Genomic DNA, 24,843 nt, shown 5'->3' with positions numbered 1-24,843 from the left:
CTTACATGTCTAGCAATTCAACAATAGATATATGGCTCAAGGATTCAATAAAATATATTTGATGCTAGTGAGAGTTTATATGCAGCATCTTAGCCATAGATGCACTCAATTGCAATTTGTCAATCTTTGTCAATTCTCTAGACCATTCATATGCTACATTGTTACCCTCAGGATTGGTACAAGAAATTATAATCTCACTATTGCCTCGTGATTAAATGCTATTTAAAAGCCGTGTGCCTCATGGTGGCCTTGAATGCTATTAGACAAGCCATAGTAGGTTTGTCGCTTATGATCACATTCATTGTGATCCTCATTGAAGAATGTTATTGAGCATCTTGTTTGTGGCCTTTGGTTGATCATCCGCCCTTGGATAGTAAGTGGTAGGATTTCTATGCTTAATTAAGAACTCCTTCACCATGATACCTATCACTAAATTGATGAAGTGAACCCCATGATTTGACATGATTTAAATAAGGCTTTCAAACCTACCTAGGATATTTACAAAAATCACGTTATGCTTTGGCCATGTTCTCTCGAAGTGAACCCCTTGCTCTGACATGATTTCAATAAGGCATCGAAGCCTACATAGGATAGTTATGTTGTGCTTTGGTCATGTTCTCTCTTGAAGCCTTTACTTCGACTCATTTGGTGAGCATAAGACAATTTTATACAAAAATCTTGTTGTACTTTGGCCATGTTATCACTTAAAGCTTTGCTTTGGCCCATTTGGTAACATAGTCACCTGCGACCACAATGTAGTTGTTCCCTCTTAGTGGATGCATGGTAACTTTGAATGATCCTACAAAATCTAATCCACACTTGAGAAAGGGTTCCCATTGGTATGTGAGATTAAGTGCCATCTCATCTTTAAACTTTGGTCTATCCACTCGCTAACAACATATACCACACTTTTATAATTCTTTGTTACATCTATGCACAATGTTCTCCACCATAGTCCATAAAATTAGAATTGTCCTTTCATGTGGAAGGACACATCTTTGTAGGATCATACCCTCGTCTTTTTGGTGCATATGTTCTACAATGTATACTTCCATGATTTTATGGAATGTTTCTATGGAGAGATCTCCTCATGTTTGTCATCGTACATTGACATAGGAAACAAACATGCTGTTACAAAAATTGAAAATCAAACATGCTCACAAATTCATGATTTACCAAAACCATAGAAACCAAGAACAAGGAAACAAGTGGGAGAGAGAAGAGAAAGAGAGAGTGACACTGCATGGGGTCCAATCTGCCCCCCCTAGATGGTGGCTCTTACTTTCCATCTAGAGTATTTATAATTATAACTCCAAAAAGCAAAGAGCCAATAATAGTACATCCAAAGCATCCCTTGTCCTTAATCAGAGGGGTTGCTCAACATAGCTCCACGAGCTTAAAATATCACAAGGCTTAATATGCCCTCATCCACAATTAATTAAAATAAATTAGCCCATGGTTTAAAATTCATTACTTTACAATATGGCCCATGGCCTTTGACAGCCATTAGATACTTCGATCACCTTCATCATCTCCGTTCCTCATTATCTAACTCATCATCTGTACTCAAGCCACCAATTGTGTTAGTTGTTACAATCAATTAATGAATTATCACACCAACTAATCCCAACACAATTGTACGCTTGATATACAGACATCAAAATACACACCTTGTGACCAATTGCAATAACACCAGTAACACTAGCAACATTAGTACAATACTAACCATCTAGCCTAGCAAAAACACTAGTTAGGCGTCCCTAACTAAACCCCACAAAGCATCTGCTAGGACCCTCGTTGGGTCCGGTGCGCTCCTATGGAATACTTTGCCATAGTCACACTTGACTAAAATAAAATAATCTCCATAGCAAGAAATATCAAAAATACAATTCTGTAACACATGCATCGGGTATCTCAATATCTATGCCCTCTTTTGTTCTTTGATATTTTGCGTGGGGCTAATAGTTTACCACATAATTAGATGAGCTGGGCTTATAAACTATCTTGAAATTGAACTTCTGTAACATAAGCATCCACCTTATCAATCTAGGTTACATGATCATTTTGTTTATCAAGCACAGCAATGCTAGATCATCCATAAGGAACATGAAAGGTTCGCCTACAGTAAAGAGTACCAAAACTTTGAGCATTCTACACCATTTCTAGGGCATCCCTTTTGATTGTGTGCCATTGAAGACATTTAGATTGCATACAAGATCGGAATATCCATGATCCCTTACGATTGATTAAGAATCGACCCAACTGTTATCCTTGATGAATCGATGTGCACATGGAATATCTTGTTCCAATCAAGCTTGTTGGTATTGGTGCCTTCATTGCCATCTCTTGGAGAATGTGGAATGCTCTGACTCACTAATCATTCCATTTGAACTTCATTTCCTACCTTGTTAGCTAATGTAACAGGTCGGACACTCGAGCAAACTTCTTAACAAATGTGTGATAGAAACACAAGAATCCTATGAAGGAGAAAACTTGTGTGACATTGTTAGGCTCCATCTTCAAACTGGTACAAATCTTTATTTTCTCAGTCATGATCTCTTCATTCAAACACAAACTTATTTTGATCACGGCAAAATCAAGTCTGGAAAATGATTTAGAAAGATTCTTGGGAATTCACCTGTGTATCCCTAGAATGTCTCCACCATGAACCTTTGGAATGTTGCTGGTGCATTTTCCAACCCGGATGGCACCACTTTACATGAATATGCTCCCATTCAGTGATAAAAAGGCTCCTTTCCCTCCCTTCTTTCTATTGGTAAAGGTCCATCTTTGATAGTCTATCCATTCAACTTTCAATAATCCACACACACCGTCATCTCTTTCCATTCTTCTTCAACATTGTGATGATGGGGAACAATATGGGCCCCAGTTCATAGCAGAAATAAACCTTGCTCTTAGTAATTAGTCAATTTCAATTTACATAATTAGGGTTAATTGGTACCTTTTATGTTTGATCAGCTTTGCATCTGGAATAAAGTGGATTTGATGTTGAATTTATTGTGTGGTACACCCTTTAGTCTTTCTAATCTCATGCAAAAACATCCTTGAGTTTGCAGACTTGCCCGATGAATTCTTTTAGTAGTTCTTTATTGATCAAGATCAGGATGAGTGGGCTCATCTTGAATTTGTATATATCCTTCATCCTCTCATTGAACCCCTCTGGGAACATCATTTCTAGCCCCTCTTTGTTAATTATTATCTATGTTGCCAGCCTTGTGGCAATTGATGCCACTCTCATGGCATTAGTTATAAAATATTCTACATCCGTAACATATGCTTCCTTCACCGAGGCATTTGGCTTGCACTCCTCTATAACTCTGCCTTTTGTCATTGCTATTTGCACATCCTTGCCTTCATTCTCAATCAGGATTGTATCATCTCCCCAATTGTACATAAATTTGGCTCCTTCCAACCATGGCCTACCCAACAACATGGAGTATTCTTGCTCGCCATCCATTTTGACCACGATAAATGTCACTATGAAGTAAGTCCCTTATCTTGGTCACTTCCACTTTAGTGGGCAGTGTTACTACCACTATTTGCTTGCTATTCAGAATTATTGGACTTTCTCACTTCATATGGACTTTTTTTCAAAATAGTCACCTCCACTTAATATGACTTGGTAAACTCCAAAATGGGGTAGAATTTCCAACACTAGTTAGGTCAACTCCACACAAATATGGTGTAACAAAGCTAAAATTTCATCAAATTTATAAGTGGTGACCTCCACTCAACAATGATGAAGTAAACTCTAAGCTTTGGTTCAATTATAATACCATGCAACTCATGTCTATATCATTCTTGTTTGATAGTGAAAAAATGACAAGATATGCAAAGCATTTGTTGAATTCAATATATAGATGGTATAAAGATACACCATTTGTTTGGAAAAAGACATAGAATATGCAATCCTATGCTTTTAGATCTTGTTCAAAGTGAATGCCTATTTTAAGAAAAATAGATTAGCAATGGGTAAAAAAATCTATCAAATCTCTACCTGCCAACCCTTTTAAACCCTAGAAAGAAATCTTCAATTTTTGTATCAAATCTTTTCATATGGTTTAAAAATTTATCCAATTTTGAGCAGGATGTTGTGTTGCATCCAATTTGTTGCTTGAGCGACAGGTTGGGTCTTTTTACCAACTTGTTGCTAGAGGAACAAATTGGGATGTAATGCAATCTCTTGCTAGAATCAAAAGATATCGTCGATTTAAGCAATAAGTTTAATTTCACTCCAATCTATTGCATGAGCAATAGGTAACAACCCACACAACATAAAGACAATCTGTTGCTTGAGCAATAAGTTGGTTTGAAACACAACTTCTTGCTCAAATCAAGAGATTTTGGCATATTTAATTTCACTCTAAGTTGTAGCTAAAGCAACAGGCTACGAGAAACACAACATACAAACAACACGCGGCCTTGCAACACAACCTTTTGCTAGAGTCAAGAGATTTTATTGATTTAAGCAACAAGTTGGGTTTCATTCTATTGCTTAAGCAACAAGTTGCGTGCTACACAAACTAAAGACAATGTGATGCATGAGCAATAGGTTGCTACAATATGGTGAATTGCTTGAATTGACAAAATTTCTTGATTTGAGCAAGAGCTTGTGTTACACTCCAACCTATTGCTCAAGCAACAAGTTGGAGAAAGAACCAACTTATTGCTTGAGAAACAAACAAGTTGGGTTTCATTCTATTGCTTAAGCAACAAGTTGCATGCTACACAAACTAAAGACAATGTGATGCATGAGCAATAGGTTGCTACAATATGGCGAATTGCTTGAATTAACAAAATTTCTTGATTTGAGCAAGAGCTTGTGTTGCACTCCAACCTATTGCTCAAGCAACAAGTTGAAGAAAGAACCAACTTATTGCTTGAAAAACAAGTTGGTTTGCAACACAACCTCTTGCTTAAATCAAGTGGTCTAGGCAACATGTTCAATTTCGCCCCAAAGTATTTCTTGAGCAACAGGTTGATTGAAACACAACACATAAACAACCTATCACTAAAGCAATAGGTTGAGGTGCAACACAACTTGTTGGTTTTATTGATTTAACCAACAAGTTGTGTTTCACTCAAGGTGTTGCTTAAACAAGTTTCATGAAATAAAACATAGATTGAGCAACAGGTTGGGATGCAACACAATCTCTTGCTTGAATTAAGAGATTTTGTTTATTTAAGCAACAAGTAATGTTTCACTCTAAGGTGTTCCTTGAGCAACAGGTTACATGCTACACAAAGTAAAGACAACATATTGCATTAGTTAAAGGTTAGTACAATATAACCTCCTCTCTCTCTCATTCTAGACCACTACTCAATCCATACTTAGAGGGACAAGTGAGGCTATGCCCCTACATGCGCAACAACTGTGAACCAGTGGGCTAAACATGCTCCTACTGCGATCTAGGTGCCTCTCCATCATGTCCCTCCCCAAGGCATCCATCTAACTTAGGGCAAGCCTTGGTTAGATGACCAAGCTCTCAATAATCAAATTCTAGACCGATACCAAGCCATACTCACAAGGACAAGTAAGGCTTTGCCTTGTGTGGTCAAGGGCTATGAAGTGGAGGCTGCAAGCTCTTGCTACAATCTAGGTGTCTCTCCACTGTGCCCCTCCTCGAGGGGTCTTAAAAACTGAGCAAGCAACCTTGGCTAGATGATCAAGATCCCCACAATGACAGCACTATCATGTAAGGCCCACCATCTCTACCCGTTGAAGCACTGAGTCTCCTAAAAGGGTCTCTAAGGATTCAAAAAAATAGCCAAACATTTGGTGCCCCATCATCCAAAAGGATAAATGCTATTGTCTTTGGGACTCCAATACAATACTAAACTTGGCACAAATCAAAGAAAGAATACACCTCTTGTACAACATAGACCAAGCCAAAGAATCTCAAGACGATGGAGTATTTGGGGATTTAGTGGTATGTCACCATGTTGTTGACTAAAGTCTATGGTGTCAAGAGATAAAGAAAACAAAATGTGGCCATAGGTAAATCGATGATTTTTGTGGCAACATTCGAGCCCTTCGCATGCTGAGAATTAGATAACGAAGGCACCACGCCCATATATCATCACCTCCTAGATGTGACACGAGGCTTCATTGTACCCAATCTACGACTTATGGTCTAAACCCACAAGATGCCCAATGACTCCTTGGCTTACTCAACTTCTTTGTTATCCTCAAATCAAAATGCAATAAATAGAAGGATTCAAGGATGCTACCATTTGAGCTCCTTTGGCCAGACATCTAATGACTTGGAATGTTCCAAGGTGTACTTTACTTGCTCCAAGGCCACAAAAAAGAAGGATGGAAGGGAAAAGAGAAGGATGGAAGGGAAAAGAAGGCAAGAGGGAAGATGTGGAAAGCTGGGCTAAGGCAAGGGAAAGAGGGAGGGGTGAAACACAACCCTACAAGGGAAGGGACGAGAGCGGGCTGTCTATAACAGCCTAAGAACTGCCCAAAGCAAGGCGAAAAGCCTATAACAACCCAACCATTGTTCATCCTTAAAAAGAGCACCTACAAAGGGCAAGAAAAAGAAAAGGGGGGGAAGAGGGACGAGGGTGTGAATGGAGAGGAGGGGAGCAGAACACAACGGAAAGAGATCTTAGAGTAGCAAGCAGAGATGGGGAGTAGCATAGTTCATTAAAAAGCAAGATGACTGATACACCAGGAGAAGATACACACGAGGCGAGCTCTTGACTCTAGCCTCTCACTCCTTTACTCACGCCTCCCACCCCTGCCAAAATGTCCCCCCCTTTTTCCCGTTTCCCCCTCTTCACCTTCTCCTCCTCTGCTCCCCCTGCTGCCAATCTCCTTTCCTTCTTTCTATTGGATGTCTTCTTGCATCCTTAGCCATTCCACCGTTTGTGGGCCGCTCCGCCCTTGATGGCTTCCGCAACACTCAAGCCTGTTCTGGGTCAGTGAATCCCGTGCTCCATGTGTTCTCTTGTCTATTCCATGAGCTCCTGACACTAGTTGGTTGCAAGGGTTGGTGCACCACCTATACCTCTTAACTGTTGGACTGCTTCCCATGTGCACCGAGTACCGCCTGTGCGCATGTGCACTTTGCTGGACTGCTTCCCATGTGCACCACCAAGTGTACCCCGTGCACCATTGTGCCAGCTGGACTGCTTCCCATGTGCAAGGGAGGAGGGGGGGTGTTTGCAAGAAGAGTACAAGACCTTGGGGGGAAGCAAATAGCCACAAAGATTCCCACCAAGAAGAGATGGGCTGGGCCACATCAAGGGGCTGCAAGGCACAGCCTTTGCACTCGCAAAACTGGGAAGAAGGGAAATGAGAGGAGGCAGAGCTGCAGAAAGAAGAAATGAGCCAAAAGGTGGGGGCTTAGCAGGAAATCCCTAAGCTTGTGAAACTGAAGCAGGGGGAAAGCAGCAGGAAAATGGTGCAGGAACAGGGGAAAACTAACAAACAGAGGGGGCAAGGCCCGAAAAACAAGATGGGGAGGGGTGAAACAGAGGGCTGAGAGAGGTTGACAGGGGCCCAGGAGAGGGTGTGAGGCAAGGAGTTCATACTTCACCTGGTCCCTCACATCTTCTTCTTCGGCATACCTCGGATCCCATTTTTAAACAGTGCTCAACAATTTGACGTTCGTAATACTTTTAGAAAAGAAGTGCATACTCAGCCAAAATGAGGGCTGGCAATTAGTCATGGCTGTTCAAAATTCAATGCAGATTTTTCGGATTAAGCAACAATTGATTCTGAAGATGAAATTATTTTCATCATCATCTTTCCAAAATAGGAGCTAGCCAAATTTGTCTCACTTCACACAACATTTAAAATTCGTCACAGAAAATAGAAGAAATTGTTACAATATTAGTTAGCCACAACTAGGGCATGTAAGGCAAAAAAAGTATCTAATGTATCTAGAAATAACAATTAGCGTTGCCTTGGCTTTTCTTGTAGCTTTGGCCAATCGAAGCAGCACCTCAACCAAACGTGCAATTCAAGGTCTAAATACTACTAATAACATCCTTCATCGGAGTTCTCAAAATACGGGAAAAACGTTATAGCAAGCAAATTTAGTATATGCATGTTAAACAAAGATTGATGTGAAATGACCCAGGGGAAAACTCTGGCAAAATATTATTTGAGATGCAAATAATTATTTTTCCTTTTTTTACCAATTGAGGTGAAATGACAAAGTGGGCATTGTATCTAGTTGAGATGCAAATAATTAATTTCCTATTTATACCAATTGGATACAAGGCCCAAAGTAAAAATACACTGTCACCATTAATAAGCATCTACACCTATTACAAACCAATGGATCCTGCATCATGTCCACTGTTGTGGTTGGCTTTGTACCCTTGGTCCTGCAAAGTCGGAAAAATACATACTTGAGTGCTAAGTCAAGGAAGCATCTCTACCCATTCATGTAAGGTACATGTTATTTTATCCTTACATACAAATGGTGCTTGAACATTGGAGAGAAACATTGGAGAGACTACAAACAAAGAACAGAAGCACAGAGACCCACTCATGTGGGTAAGGATGATTTAGATCTCCTCCATTCACTTCTTCAAAGGTGTTCAGGAGAAATCACTGTTTGCAATCACAGCTTTTCTGATCTTGCTGGTCCAACTCAAACTAATCCGTAGGGGGCACAAAACTTCAAATTTCCATGCATAAATATTCCAGATGACGTCAACATACTTTCTTACACACAAATTGGAAGCTTTCAGCCGGTTTATAGAAAAGGTGAACAAGAAAAGCAAGTAAAAATATGCCATATAGGCAAACCTTATTATTATTATTGCAGAGAACATGGTAATTGCCAACCTATACTCGAGAGTAGCTGAAAGAAAAGATTTACAACATTGCAGATATATCTTCTCAATCAAAGTCCTTCTAAGGCTCTCAACACCTTCATAGCAGAGGAGAATGCATTATTGCATTAAAATCACAAAGAAGCTAGATGATAAGGCTCATCTTTCTTAGTTACTATGCAAGTTGAAAAATCTCAAGGACAAAAATTTGCATCACTATAAACAGTATGTCTTTAATGAAGGAGAAAAGCCAGCAACCACTTCATCTCCAGCACAACAGAGAGGCCTCCACACTAGATGATACTATCATTGTCACAGAATTAATCAAGATGAGCGAACAGGAGCTTGGACATATGCCCGAGATTAGGAGTGTCTGAGAAAGAGCACCATTTGGAGCTGGATTGAAGCCATTTGAAACTGGTTTGAGTTCTCTTGTCACTATCCCTTTCACTTTGATTGCACTTGGTCATTTTGGAAGCTTGTTGTTGCTCCTTTGCTGTTGGAAGTCCCCTCTTGGCCATTCAGGTTGTGAATTGACACCCAGTTACAAGGGGTGAGACCAGATGGTTGTCATAGGGGTAGTGTGTGGATTTTCTTCCTGTATTGAGGTCACTTATCCAGTTTGAGATCTGTGATGATGCATTGTCGCCCTGAGAGGCTGGTCAATGGATTGTGGGACTACCGGACCTGTAGAGCAAGTTGGATGTCTTGTGGAATGTTTGGACAATTCTACAGTTGGTCATAGACAATGGTGAATGCCTTAGCCTTACCCTGGCAGTTGGAAACTAGGGTGTGCACTAGGATTGAATGCAGGTTGTAGCCAATGTTTGGCTTTGATAGAGGAATAGCTTGAAACACAGTGCAAGGAAGAGCCCTTGTTGTATGAACACTTTCCATTCTAAAGAAATAAACAAATACCGGAAGGGGCGCCAGGTGTTTGGGACCAGTGTGGTGTCTTGTATTTGGTTTCATTGAGCAGGGGCACTCTAGCCTCCATCCAGTTATTTCTCCACCTGTTTCTATTGTTCAAAACAAAATTAAGTGGCTGGAAATGATGCAATATGGCTGTGAATAATGAATAAGCTAAGATAGTTATGGTCTACTGCCCTTTAGGAAATTGAAGGCCGGTTACAGTGGTTCCATAGCTGTGACAATCACCATCTCCCTACAGAGGTGAGCCTTGGTAGTGTTGGGTGAAGAAAGCCCCATTGCATTTTTGTTACAGCCATATTACCAGCAATCATGTCACACCGAGACTCTTCATTATCGGTTTAGGAAAATGCATGTTTTCTAGAAAAACAACACCTTAAGGAATAAATTAGACCATGTGATGGTTGTTAGAGTGTAGAGCTTGAAATTCTAAACATTTCTCCTTTTTACGGAAACACATTCTAACACAACCACCAAAAGTTTGGGCAATCAATGATTAAAGGTTCTAAATGCAAATTGACTATCTCCGAGCAAGAAGAAGACGGCTTTGAGGAGGAGCACAAGACCAATTAGGGTGAAGAAGAACAGAATGATGAGGGACAGCATGTTCCTTCTAAGCATGCCACTGAGGACTCGCAAGACGAGGTAGATGAGGCGGAGCAGCTTGATCCAGTTGCGAATGCAAAGTGCAGTGAGAGCCCTATCACAGTTGCAACAGACTTTCATGGAGATTATGCAAGCTTCTCCTGATAGTAATGCTCCCCCTGGAAGCAAAAAGACAGCTCAGAAGAAGCAAAAGAAGCATAAGAAGACTCACATGCATGTATCTTTCAGTGGACAGCCACTAGAGATGCCCATAGTTACCCCTATAGCGGGTAATGCCAATAATTTTCATTCAGTCAATCAAGGACAGCAAGTCCTCCCTCAGCCCATGATGCATCCAGGATACTTTGGAGGGGGATCAGTTTTCCAGGCAATGGTGGCACAGCCCACAGAAGGGTCCGGAATGCCAAGCGGTTATGTGGGCAGCATGCAGGCCGCAATGCAGAATTTCCAGCAGCACATGGTCGGAGGAATGCCCCCTGCAAATGCCAATATGATGTTTGCAAACATAGGGATGCAGCCCGGTATGCAGACAGGGATGCCTGGAATGATGAGCAGCACTTGGAATATGCCACAGATGCAGGGAATGGGACCTGGAATGGTCAACCCCACCATGGGCACATGCAGTATGGCACAGAATATGGGATCCACGATGCCTCCACCATATTTACAGCCCCCCGTTTATGATAATCTTACTCCCAAAGGCAAGCTGAAAGATCATAAGGACGGAGGGGCAGCTGTGCAGTTTGAAACCTTCAATGGGATGCAGGACAGATTGAAGGCTCTGACATTTGTGAAACAGTTTGATGCTAACTACTCCGGTGGTCATTTGTCTTCCAAAGTTTGCAAAGCAGACACCTTCTTGAAGGATAATGCACTCCAATGGTGGACCAATTTGTTTTTGCAAGGTAAAGCCCCTAACACTTGGGTTGAGTTCAAGCAAGTTTTCTCATCTGCTTGGCTCATCACCACTTTTAAAGAGGGTATCATGACAGCATGGCATAAGCTGGATGCCACAAATTGTAAGAACCTCGAAGAGTATAATAAAAAGTTCTGGGAGGCCTTATTGCCAGTCAGTTCGTATAGGACTGTATCACTATCCGAGTAGGTGGAAAAGTATTGTTGTGGGCTGCCAAAGGAGCTTCATGACTATTGCACCAAGACAAGGGTCTCCAACATGTCTCAGCACAGCCTATGCCCTCATGCAAGGGATGACTCTGGGGTTCAAAGGTAGGCAATAGGATGACTCTTTCACGAAAAGGAAATTTGCCAAGACGACTAAAGTCAAGTTTGATGTGGACCCGACGCCTGATAGTAAGCCTAGTACCAGAGAGAGATTGTCTCCTCACGAACGGCAAGCCCTATTTGAAACTGGAAACTGTTTCCTTTGCAAAGAGGAGGGCCATCATGCCAAAGATTTGTCCCAATCGTAAACGGAAACAACCTATGGGAGCGCAAGAAGAGAAAAAGGACAGCCACATGTGCTAGGAGATTTGTTTTTCTTTGGTAAGAAGCTGTAATTTTGGTAGACTATTGTAACAGCCAGAAATTGGAGAGTCTCCTCTTTCTAGGCTGCATTGCTATGTTCAAGATGGTTATTCCCTACTAGTTTTGCATTGCAATTAGAAGGATGGTTCTTCCCTGCTGTTACGCTCAAGTTGAGGCAACATGACCCCGGAAGGGTCAGTCGACATTTGAAGCGCACATATTACAGATTTCCAAAGAGCTTGTTGATTGCCAAAACATCACCTCCTTCAATCGCTTCGTCATTGATGAGCTCCTTCCTTCGAAACATCGAGCAATCAATCGTTCCTGCCTCCTTCTAGATTCCTTCCACTAAAGTTTTGGTCCAGCCAAAGGCACAGTAAGCAAATCTTGCCGGAAGACAACACTACCATCGACGGCTGCACCAACAGATGTGTCCAGTAGACGCTCAGCGTCGTCAAGATTGTAGGCGCACGGCGTGGAGAAGAAAAGGACAATCAGGCGTTGGATGGTTTGTGTGACGGTGCAGATGTGAATTTTTAAAGTATGTATGCTGGCACAGAGATTTGGCTGGGAGGTCCAAAAGAGAGGCTGGAGCTTGGGTATTTGTTTATAACGGAGGCTGATCTTCTCTTGAATCCAACGTAAAGGCAAGTGGTTGCAGGACAGATCATAAATATAGATTGGGAGTGGCTTACAGGGAGCTTTCTATTTCTTCATGCCTTGGAGTTATTTGAGTTTCAAAATTTTATTGTGGGTTTGGTTCTCTCCCGTTACTAAAGATTGCTGATATCTCCCTAGTATAGGGAAGGCGTGGGGAAGGCGTGGTTCTTTCAATTGCCAAGTTGTAGTTGTCTGGATTGCAAGCATTCCCTAGCATAGGGAAGTTGTGGCAGTTTGTACTTACAGTTTATATAGAGTGCTATTTTTAAAATTAAAAAAAAACCCCAATCGACCTAAATGGAAGTGGAAGAAGAAGCTTCAAGGGTGGTCATGTAGAATCGAGAGTCCGGCCAACCCCGCAAGTGTCATGCCCAGCAGGCCATACATTGTCTAGTAGAATTGCATTATTGGAGGATGCCTTGCAACAAATTTTAGCGCAACAATTACAAGCAAATGTAGGGCAATCCAAGCTCAGAAAAATGGTTCATAGTATGTTTGCTAGACCATCTCGTGAAGAGAAGGGTAAAGCTCAAATGAAGCCTAAATCCAGTGTTCATACGGTCGAGCCTAGGAGGGCTAAGGTGCCTAATATTGCCAATTATAGGCCAAGAAAAGTATTCTAGTCAGATGTCTGACCGTGGTTCCGATTTACACAAATGGGAAGAGGCCTTCACCATTTGTGATCAGAAATGATATGAAGAAAATCCACGAGGTCACCAATATGTTTAATGAGGTAGCGGATAGGTGGTGGATAAAACAGCAGAAAGATAGAGTGGCATCCACTACTTGGAAGGGGTTTAAAAAGGAATTTAGAAAACACTTCTTACCTCCTGACGATCCGCGAGGTCACCCATATGTTTAATGAGGTAGCGGATAGGTGGTGGATAAAACAACAGAAAGATGGAGTGGCATCCACTACTTGGGAGGGGTTTAAAAAGGAATTTAGAAAACACTTCTTACCTCCTGACGAAGCATCCCGAGCTTGGGATCAGTATTGAAACCTTCGTCAAAGAAATTTATCAGTGGCGGAATACACTGATAAGTTCAGAGAAAGTGTAATGAAAGTTTATGAACCTTTACCTCAGACAATCCAGGTAAAAGATTTTATCTTTGGACTGAATGATTAGATCAAGATAGAAGTTCGGGCTACGTATGCGAACACGCTAGATGAAGCAATTGCCATAGCCCTAAACTATGAGGATGCCAAAGGAAACAGACCAAGTGGGTTTGTGCAGGTTGGGACTCGGTATGAGTACCCAAAGAAAACTGGGTTTAAGAAGAAGTGGATTAGCAAAGGGAGTGCCTCATAGCCTAGTGGTCAAGCCAAGCAGGCGAAGCCAATTGAGACTCCTAAATTGTAGACTACTCGGTGCTTTCTATCAATTCAGACAACGGATTTTGCAAAGGCGTTTGAATGAGATGATTGCGAGTTGCCAAACACATATACTTGAACTTAAGAGTTTGCAATTGAGCTGGAATTAAGACTTATACAGCTTAAACACAAAGTGACATCATTGGAAATTGGAATATGATTGAGGGGCCAAGACGGGCCCCCCCCTTATCCAGGCTCACTTTATTCTTGAAAATGGAGATACAAGACCAAGGTGCAATGCACCTTCCAAACTGATGAACTCAGTGAAAACCTAGGACCTAGATACAAGACTCAAGAGCATATGTGCAAGGTAGACAACAAAAAGGAGAACTTCAAGCTCAGGTTTCAACTCTTGGCTTGCCCAATCCACAAGGAAGAAGCCTGCAACAATCACCACTTACATCCAACATTAGAGACAAGCACTAGTTTCTAGAAAGATAGTAGAAACAACATGAAATAGTGCTGTAAATGAGATAAACTTGACAATACAAGCTCCCTTCGTGACTTGACCCTTTTGTAGATGAGTCCTTGATGCTTCTGAAGCTACCTTGGGTGAGGAGAGTGTAGAAAAACAGCCTGTAGGCTAGAGAGAGAAAGCCTTTATGGAGTGATAGCTGTAGAGAGAGAGTGCCAATTCCCAAGGGAGGGGATGTAAGAGAGGATCCAAAGGTGCACAGAAAGGCAGATTTCTGCAAGGGAAATGGGCTGGAACAGTAGAGAGAGAAATTCTGCAGTAGAGAGAGAAAGATTGCAGCAGGAGAGAGAAAGGGGCTGCGGCTGCTCCAGGCTAGGAGAAGGAGAGAGGATGCTGCTGCTGTTCCAGAAGAGCTAAGAGGGGGCAGATTTCTGAAGAGGAGGGGCTGGAACTGTAGAGAGAGAATGTACTGTTGTAGAGAGAGAAGAGGAGGGGCTGGAACTGTAGAGAGAGAATGTACTGTTGTAGAGAGAGAAAGTGCTGCTGAGGTGAGAGAATGGCCTAGGGAGAAGCTGGCTGCACCCAAGGAGCTGGAGAGGTTCTGCTGCATCATCCAAAAGGAGGGAGAAGAAAAGTGACGAATTTTTCATGTAAGGAATGAAGGGAAGAGGCCTTCTTTTATAGGCTCAGCCCCCCCCCCAGGCCTAGAGTGGAAGGTGGACACTTGTCCCAGATTTTTGGTGGGCTGCAGTCCCAAAGAGGACAGCCCACAACCTGCCCCAAATCTACCAGATTTGGGGCCAAACACTTGGCCTGCATGCCCTGCCACTTGCCATGCATGCTGCCACATGTGTGGCACAGGTGGACTGACCTGCCAGCTCAAATTCCATGTGGCAGTCTGCCACGTGTCACTCCCAAAAACCCTAAAATTTCAAAGTTGTCATAATTCAATTCTGATCGCACCCACGGGTTCCTAACAGCTTAGACTATCTATTGACGTACTCTAAGGTCATCATTGAGCCATACTGAGCTCATTTTTTTGTCGTCTTATCTTGTATCTCCATTACTCTTGGCATGCTGCCAGGCCCACACCCAAGCTCAGGGAACATTCTCTTGAATGGTTCCTAGGTCGGTATGCAATCTGTGCATTTGATTGGTCCCATGTTTGGGTACTCAGGTGGGATGTGGTTTCCAGATGTCCCTCTCAAAGAGAGGCCATCACTCTTGTGGGTCACTAATGCCCATAGCCCCAAGCAAGGGGGTCCACCCTCAAATGCTAGACCTAGTCCCCATTGTCCGTAACTGAACAGTAGGAAAACATAATAAGCATACTATTGAAAAACAAAAAGAAATAGTACCAAGCAAGTGGATACATGTTGAAGCAGGATGACATAAACCAAGTACCACCATTGGAGTGAAAAGAAAAGTAACACCAATGGCAGACCGAGCTTGGTCAAAGTCTTCTTTGAACCCAAAGCAAAGAGAAAAAGCAAGGAGAGAGGGCTTGTGTTTTGGATGCCTTCAGTCTCATCAGTGGAAAGATTGTCCACGAAACAAAGATCGTTAGATGGCTGAGATGGTGATTTCAAAATGCGACGTGGAAATGAAGGAAAGTCCCAGAGCAGAACAGATGTAGATTCAGCTAGCGGGATCTTCTCAAAGCTCAGTACCTGTTTTGTTATGTGTGTCTATTGCTAAGCTAGTAACCAGTACACCTGATAATGTCCTATCAAAGCCCGCAACAACGGGGTATACAGTCTTTAACGATACGGAGTTAATTAAGATGAAGGAGCAAGTAGCCAATCATGAGGTCATTGTGTTGTTTGACTCAGTGTCAACGCACAATGTAATTAACTCCAAGCTTATAAAGAGACTGAAATTAAAGACTAGCCCATCTGACTATGCATATACAGTCAAAATGGCGCGGACGGAAGTTCAACTGAAGTATGGGACCAAAGGGTTACCCAATTGGAACTTCAAATTTAGGACTATGCTGAGAAGCTTGATTTTAAAATGACAAAGCTTGCTCACGCAGACATAGCCCTAGGTAAGGCTTGGCATTCTAGGAAGAATCCAGCCATAGATTAGAAAAAGCACATTTATCAATTCAAGATGAATGATGTGTAATGTATGTCTTACGAGGTGAAAAAGATATACCTCAAGGACCGTTGGTTTCCTTAATGGAAGTTCGAAAAGCTCAAGAAGAGTTTTTGTTTCTTTGTACAGCATCGGTAGAGCCAATTGATGGTTCTTCGGCTAGCACTGATGTTACCCAAAATGGAGAGATGGCCAAGTTGGCTGATCAAATAGTAGAGTTCTCTGATTGTCTTAGGGACGAGTTACCTTATGGGTTACCTCCAGAGCGGAATGTTCAACATAAGATTGAACTAATCCTGGGGGCAGAACCAGTAAATAGACCTCCCTATAGATTAAGTTTTACCGAAGAAGTGGAGGTACGAAGACAACTGGAAGAATACCTCAAGCTGGGGCAGATTCAACCCAGTTTCTCACCTTTTGCTTCGCCAGTGATATTTTAAAAAAAGAAAGATGATACTTTTCGCCTATGTATAGATTACAGAGCATTGAATAATATCACTATTAAGCACAGGTATCCGATGGCTCGAATCGATGATTTGCTAGATGCGTTACATGGGGCCGTAATTTTCAGTAAGATCTTAAATGTGGCTACCATCAGATCCGTATTAGAGCCGAGGATGTGCATAAAACCACTTTTAGAAGCAGGTTTGGACATTATGAGTTTTTGGTAATGCCGTTTAGACTTACCAATGCTTCAACTACATTCATTATGCTTATGAACGATTTACTACGTCTGTATATCAAGAAGTTTGTAGTATATTTTATTGACAATATTCTTGTGTTCAACAAAAATATTGCTGAGCATCATGAACACTTAAGAATAGTGTTCAATACTTTGAGGAAAGCCAGTCTTTATGTAAATAAAAAGAAAACTGTACTGTGTATGGTAAGACTTGAATATTTAGGATTCATTATTACTCCTGAGGGGGTAGAAATGGATCCAAAGAAAGTGCCTGCGGTACTGACTTGGCCTATCCCTCACAGTTTGACCGCTTTGTGATCATTCTTGGGATTTTTCCAATTTTATCTAAGACATATCAAAGGATATTCTAAAATAGTATCGTCGTTGACTGATCTGCCCTCAGATAAAGTACCTTTTATAAGGGGACAAAATCAACAAGAGAGTTTTAACACCATAAAACAAGCTATGGTCTCAGGACCGGTGTTAAAAATAGTTGATCCCCAGAAACCGTTTTTCCTTGAAACCGACGCAAGTGGCATTGCGATAGGATCTGAAACATTTTTATAAACAACCTGACTTGAGAGGCCGCCAAGCTAGGTGGGCAGAACTCATGCAAGAGTTTAACTTGACGATTCGGTACCGAAGAGGGAAGGATAATAAAGTTGCTGATGCGTTGTCACGCATGCGTTGTCACGCATTATGCATAATATGAGTTTCACAGGATTAGAGAGTGCTCTAATGACCGAGATTAGAGAAACTCAAAAGATGGACAAGTTTGTCCAGAGCCTTTGGCCTAAGGCTCATGTATTCAAACCCGGGAAAAAGGGTGACATGGCATCCAGAAAAGGCCAAACTTATGCAAGATATACCATAAAAGATGGTATGCTGAAAAGAAATGGCAAGGTAGTAGTACCTAATCAGAATGATCTCAAACAGAGAGTCATTTAACAATGCCATGATAGCCCATGTGCGGGACATCCAAGAGTCGAGAAAACATATGATCTCGTGAAGCGAGATTTCTTTTGGCCAAAAATAAAAAAACATATTCATGACTATATGATACGTTTTTCGTATCAGGTAAGTAAGGCAGAGCGGGTGAAGCCACCCGGACTTTTACAACCTTTGGAAATACCACTAGGTAGGTGGGAGAGCATTTCCATGGACTTTATTGTAGGTCTGCCTACGACACAAGGTGGATATCATTCTATCCTTGTGGTAGTTGATTGTCTTACCAAGATGGCTCACTTCATTCCAACTAGAGAGTCTGTTAGTACCCCGCAAGTGGCGGATTTGTTTAAACATATATTTCGTTTGCATGGATTACCCAAATCCATAGTGTCAGACAGGGATGTCAAATTTACTAGTCATTTTTGGACTACAGTGTTTGAGACACTAAGGACTGAGTTGGAAATGAGTAGTGGGGATCATCCAAAAACGGATGGTCAGACAGAAAGAATCAACCAAATTTCAGAGGATATGCTTAGAGCATATGTTTCATTGAGGCAACATACGTGGGACAAATGGTTGCCATTGTTAGAATTTGCCTACAATGATAGAAAACATTCCTCTACAGGGTCCAATCCGTTTGAGCTGAACTATGGTTATAGACTAGCAAATCCAATTACAGTTGGAGTACCTCAGAAAGTGCCTAGTGCCGCAAACTTTGTGGTTCAGATGCGGGCGATGCTAGCACTTGCGAGAGCTAACATCCACCAAGCTATGGATAGAGCTAAGGCGTATGCAGATGAAAACAGATCCGTTAGGGAGTTTAAGGAAGGAGAAAAAGTTTTTCTCAGAGTTCCTTCGCACTCAAAGTCTTTCATTGCAAGAGAGTGTGCTAAGTTATCACCCCGATATTGTGGGCCGTGGTTAATTCTAAAAAGAATAGGCAAGGTGGCCTATAAATTAGAATTACCACAGGGTTGTAAGATGCACCCAGTGTTTCATGTTTCTCGTTTAAAGAAATTTTTGCATACTGGTGACTCACTAATCGAGGATGTTGTTTTGTTTCAAGAGATAGAGGATAATGCAGGACGCAAACCAACAAGAATCCTAGACCGAGGAACAATGCAAGTACGCAATCGAAAGATACCCACGGTGTTGGTTGCATGGCATGGTTTATCTCTATCAGAAGCTACCTAGAAATCCGTATACCAGTTACAAGAGTGTTCCCAGACTTTATCATCGGGGACGTTGATGCCTGAAGAGGGAAGGAATATTACACTCAAGTTGAGGCAACATGACCTCGAAAGGGTCAGTCGACATTTTCCTTTATAAAGGATCAATGTTTGTATTATATTTATTTGGGCTTCATGTAAATGGTCAAAGGGGTTAATGTCAAGGTCCTTGATGAGGGTGACAAGGCACTGACTAGATGGGTCTAAGGCAATGGGTCTTAAATGCATTAAGTGGGAAATGTGCCTAGGGGCAAGTGAATATATTGATATCCTAAGAGAGAGATAGTAAATATGCATTTAAGAGGTACCCTAGAATGTAGACATGTGGCATACTAGATCCATCTAGGGAATTGGGGCTTCGTGGAATATGCAAGCTGGAGCCTTCACGTATGGTGTGGTTCTGAGTGTTTGCTGTCACCGAGAATTGACTGGCAAGAAAATTGAGTGCCTCCCCGTGATTGATCGTTGGCTAGAGAGGATTGAACAGGTAGTATGTTAGCTGATTGTGACACCTGCATAGTGCCCATAAACGCCTGAGCATCCAAAACGATTCGCCATTTCCGAAACCAGAAACGGCGTTTCAAACAGGATCCAAATTTTTTTATTTTTTATTTTTTTTTGGGTTTTGTGCTTTTGCAGTGCCTCTGGAGTTTATATAAGGAAACGTATATATAGAGCAGCAATGTAAGAGCTTGTAGACAGCAATGCTCAGCTATAGAAGCAAAAGTACCAGCACACACACACGCGCGCCTCAACCACCGAGTAAGAAATTAGAAACCCATCGGCGGGTAAGGCAGGGCAGTTTTTGCTCTCCCTCTCCAACCTCTCCTCTTGCTCTCCTCTCATCCTACAACCCCCCTCTCAGCCCACTGCCCCTCCTCCTTGCCCTCCTCTCTAGCATATCCTCCTTGTTCTCCTCAGCCCTTGCCCTCTCCTCCCCTCTCCTCCTTGCTCTCCTCTCCAACCTCTCCTCCTTGCTCTCCTCAGCTGTTGCCCTCTGCTCCTTGCTCTCCTCAGCCCTTGCCCTCTCCTCTCCTCCTTATTGTCCTCTCAGGCATTGTTGTATGACATATGTATTAATAATAATTACATATATAATATATATTTTATTAACCTTAAAAACCAAAACTCTGTTTCCATCGTTTCTTCTGGTGCCCGAAACTCCAAAACACCATTTCCCCATTTTCGAAACTCCTGGGAACTATGCTTCCCCGCCAGGTTAGTTGCTTTTTGTACCAATCAGAAGATGGAGAGTCTCCTCTTTCTAGGCTTTATGGTAAATTGCAGGATGAGTATTCCCTGCCAGTGTTGGATTGCTCTTGTTGCCCGGCATGGCTAGAGCCACAAATCCATATATCACATTCATGTTTTGGATGCTCTTTTTGCCCGGCATGGCTCGAGCAGTAAATCCATTTAGTACATGCCAATTTGTGTTTGATTTGAACCACGAGGCAAGGATCCAAGTGTAGCATAGATTGGCTGAACCGATTCAGCTTGCAATGATGCAAGTCTGAAAGGATATCGAGTACCAAGATCTATGTTTTCTAGGATTATGTATTGCCATGTGTGTGTGGTTCAAGTTATTGGAGGAGAGTGAATTAGCAGATTTCACTCAGAGTGGCATAGTCCACTCAGTTGTTGTGCTTTGAGCTGACTTCGGTTGTAGCTCCTTCAGGCTCAGTAAGGCGTAGGTCTGGAGCATCACCTACTCCCTTGTCAACAGACAAGCTCACGCTATCTAGAAGTCGCTTGGTGACACTGTATGTCTCACCCGAGGTATTGCTTGCTGACAGTACATCTGCTATGGGACTTCTATGATGAGTGTACTAGTCACTCCACACAGATGATGCATTGATATATGGATGGACTCGCGCGCTCTCCTAGACTATATCATCTTTGCTGGTTGTTTATGTTTATAGCAGCAAACCATATCATCTTTGCTGGTTGTTTATGTTTATAGCAGCAAACTCAATAGTTTGCTGTTTCAAGAGGAGGGTATGTCACGGGGACGTGAATTTATGAACCGTGACTAACTTTGGCTTAGGGGACTAGCCCAAGGGAAGCGACAATTCCCATAAGTCCCTAGGAATGGGTTCAATCCCTAGGTGCACACACTAGGCCTAAAGTGCTAGGGGCAAGGCAAGGTTTAGAGGGGTCATAAAGTTGGGCCCAAGAAAACCCAATGTTGTCATTGGTTTTAGAGGGTAGGACTTTAATGAGGGGGCAAACCAATGTTCCATTGGTGCCCTGAGAGGCTGGTCAGTGGATTGTGGGACTGCCGGACCCTTAGAGCAAGTTGGATGTCTTGTGGAATGCTTGGACAGTTCTACAGTTGGTCATTGACAATGGTGAATGCCTTAGCCTTGCCCTAGCAATTGGGAACTAGTGTGTGCACTAGGATTTGTAGCCAATGTTTGGCTTTGACAGAGGGATAGCAGTGCAAGGGGTGAGCCCTTGTTGTATGAACAATTTCCATTCTAAAGAAATAAACAAATACCGGAAGGGGTGCGAAGTGTTTGGGGCCAGTATGGTGTCTTGTATTTGGTTTCATTGAGCAAGGGCACTCTAGCGTCCATCCAATTATTTCTCCAATTGTTTCTAAGTGGTATTGTTTAAAACAAAATTAAGAGGCTGGAAATGATGCAATATGGCTGTGAATAATGAATAGGCTAAGATAGTTACGGTCTACTGCCCTTTAGGAAACTGAAGGCCGGTTACAGCTGCCCTAGAGTGTACAAAGTGGTGTGTGCACATCCCACGTTACACACAGAAAAACCACCTAAAATTGAACTATTATATGCTTTGTGTGGCACCCATTCCTTCCATGCATGGCGAATCTATATGGGCTGACATGTGGCCCCTCGAGAATCCCTAACCCAGCCAGATACAAGATAAAAGCCAGCCCCACTCTGTCATCTACTAAAAAACCATCCAGCCAGTCCACAACCGGGTAGAACTGGTCCAGCTAACTAATCTTGGAGTCCATACAAGCAATGAAATGTCTTAAAGAAATGTGCATCAGGGGATTCAAGGTTCTCATACAAGCACTGCCTGGCGCATGTAGGTGGAGGTGCTTGACGAGACTTTATAAATTAAGGTGAGAAGCAAATAACATAAGGACGTATGCTCACGGACTCTTTTGATTGAAGGGAGAGAGAGGAGTTGCTAGGTGACAGGTTGGGACCACATAGGCAGCTCCAAGCACGAAATATGGCCCAGTCTGGTCAGGGGCATCTTTCAGTGGGAAACTCTATCCTCAAGAAACAAGAACATTATGCTGACAGAATTCGACAAACAAGTACAACAACTGAGAGAGAGGGACAGAGAGAGATGATTTAAAATGTTTTATTAGTGATCGCAATAGAAACCTATGGGACAAACCAGACACAGCTAAACCATATGATTTCTTGCTCCAGCTCTAAATAGCTGAAGCCACTTAATATGGATTATATATTCTTTGGGAAAATGAAACTGAAAACTAAGAAGAGCGGGGAAATCCACATTGACACTACTTTTTTTCTTAGCTCAAAAATTTCAGAGAGAGAGAGAGAGAGAATCTTAAGAGTAAATCACAAACATAACGCATGAACCAGCAAACCTGCAGAAAAGGCTTCTGGTTGAAAAGGGAAAGCGGCAAATGTCCTACTTGTTTTTGTCCAATCTGCAAACATATAAACATCAATATAGTTTTATTTTTGCCCCTGCACCTTAGAACTTTGACGCTACTATTAAAATACATGCCCTCTTGGAAGATTACCTGCACTATTACGCCCCGGAACTTCCCTGCATACGGCTGTAGGTAGGACGCCTATGGATTTAAGGGGAAAAAAACGATCGAGTTTCAGAATGCATTAAGAACACATGACTAGGCAAGCCAAAGCATCTACAAAATCAACACCAACATTCTAAAGGAGCTGGGATCGAGGTCAAGGTCAGCAAAACCAATTCCAGCATTTGAGTCACGAAACAATTCAGAGATCAATGACTCATGATACTACGGTGAAGCATCAAAATTTCAACCCATAAGAAAAGAAAATAGCGAACTCTGGACTGAGGATTGCATTTGAGATAAGCTGGACCAGGCGAAGTCCTCAAATCACGTTCTGAATCTAGAACCTTGCATTGCATGGCACATGGGCACGTGTCAGCCATCACAAAAATACAGAAGAGGGCCTAGAAGTACTAGATTTATCCCTTTTGTTCCTTCTAAATGTCATTTTCAAAAATGTCGACTTACAGCATTCCACAAAACAGGAAAAGTTGTCTCAGAGGAAAATAAATTCTGGGAGCAGAGAAACCAATCCCCAATACGAGAATCGATCTAACGTCAAAATGTCCGCAGAACTGCGATACCTTTGGCAAGAAGAACTCAAAGCCTAGGACTTCGGCCCACTGCCGAAGCACTCTTACGGCTTCTTGTGCGTCGTTAGCGCATATTCCCAGCATAGGCAGGCGTCCATCTTCCGCTTGAGCAGCTTGGGCAGCGACCAAAACGGACGCTCCCAAAGCAAAGAGACCGTCAGGGCTTTGAAGAGATGGCTGATCCACACCTTTTACGTCATTCTTGTTATAGTTATCGAGAATCTCCCATGCGGCTTCAACCACAGCCGAATCTGTCCAATACCCAAGAGGTGTTTTCGGTCAATGGAAACGGTATGAGCATGTTGCAAATGACAGACCAAAAACGGGCGCGCAAAAGCGTTTGAATTGTGAATGAGAAGCAGAAGAGCAGATCTACAGAGAGAGATACTCAATTGGAGCAAGACCGTGTGCGGTGGAGCGAATGATGGGTCGTCTGCGAATGAAGGGAGGTCTGGGGAAGGACCTTAATGGCGCGACAGATACACGGATGAGAGGAAGAGGTAGAGGAAGCCTTTGGATAGTGGAAGGGAAGGGGAACAGCCCTTCTGATGAAGGGTAGTAGGAGTGGAGAATGGACATAGCTTCAACTTAGCTCTAGCCTCCCTCTTTCTACATCTCTAGACTTGGTGTTCTAACACACCTGTCCATAATGGGCTCCCTCCCAGGTGACCTTTTCACAGTGCCGCGACCCAGGTGTTAATGTCCTTTATGGGCTCCCTGCCAGGTGACCTTTTCACAGTGCCGCGACCCACGTGTTAACACCTGTTCACCATCAAGCGTTGTTGCCAAGTGACGTTTTCAAGAGTGTGGCAACGTAAGCGGCTCGCCACCAGATGGTGTGCCCATCAAGGGCTCCTGGTTGAAGTTTTCAGATTGCGACGACGCTGGTGGTTTGCCACCAGATGGTGTTCTGACACCTGTCCATCAGGGGCCTACCAGTTGAGGTTTTCATATTGCGACTACGCTATTGGTTCGTCGCCAGATTGGTGTGCTAACTCCTGTCCATCGAGGTCGGCTAGGTGAAGTCTTCATATTGCGACAACACTGCTTCTCATGTTTCTAACAGTTTTTTTAAATGTACTATGTTTTTTCGAGTTCATGTTTGGTTCTTTCCTCAAGATTTGAGGAGTTGATAAGCTTCTTTCTCAAAAAAAGGATGTAGGTTCTCTAAAGGAGGTCATGTCCAAATGAGGTCCAAATTTTGTCAAGCACCTTGAAGGATGTAGGTCCTTTGAATGAG

At 42.5% G+C, this 24,843-nt stretch overlaps 1 protein-coding gene across 2 annotated transcripts; it reads right to left on the bottom strand.

Moving 5' to 3' along the window:
- Positions 1 to 8,121: 8,121 nt before the first annotated feature.
- Positions 8,122 to 24,253, bottom strand: LOC147890116 (uncharacterized). 2 transcript variants are annotated; one of them, XM_087390882.1, is made up of 6 exons: positions 24,008 to 24,253; positions 23,595 to 23,854; positions 23,286 to 23,357; positions 22,999 to 23,049; positions 22,840 to 22,902; positions 8,122 to 8,364 (listed from the first exon to the last, which is right to left on the bottom strand). In XM_087390882.1, the coding sequence occupies exons 1-6, from the start codon at positions 24,180 to 24,182 to the stop codon at positions 8,305 to 8,307; spliced, it is 681 nt and encodes a 226-aa protein (XP_087247008.1). In that variant the 5' UTR covers positions 24,183 to 24,253; the 3' UTR covers positions 8,122 to 8,304. The 2 variants fall into 2 exon arrangements, with proteins under 2 accessions (XP_087247008.1, XP_087247009.1); XM_087390883.1 differs by having other exon boundaries at positions 22,888 to 22,902.
- Between the last annotated feature and the right edge of the window lie 590 nt (positions 24,254 to 24,843).

The sequence above is a fragment of the Dipteris shenzhenensis genome, chromosome 19, assembly GCF_047967505.1.
Source record: "Dipteris shenzhenensis isolate YYH24624 ecotype China chromosome 19, Dip_SZ_1.0, whole genome shotgun sequence".
In the NCBI taxonomy this organism is placed as follows: domain Eukaryota; kingdom Viridiplantae; phylum Streptophyta; class Polypodiopsida; order Gleicheniales; family Dipteridaceae; genus Dipteris; species Dipteris shenzhenensis.
The sequence above is the reverse complement of the archived record's forward strand: the minus strand, read 5'-3'. Positions and strand labels throughout refer to the sequence as shown.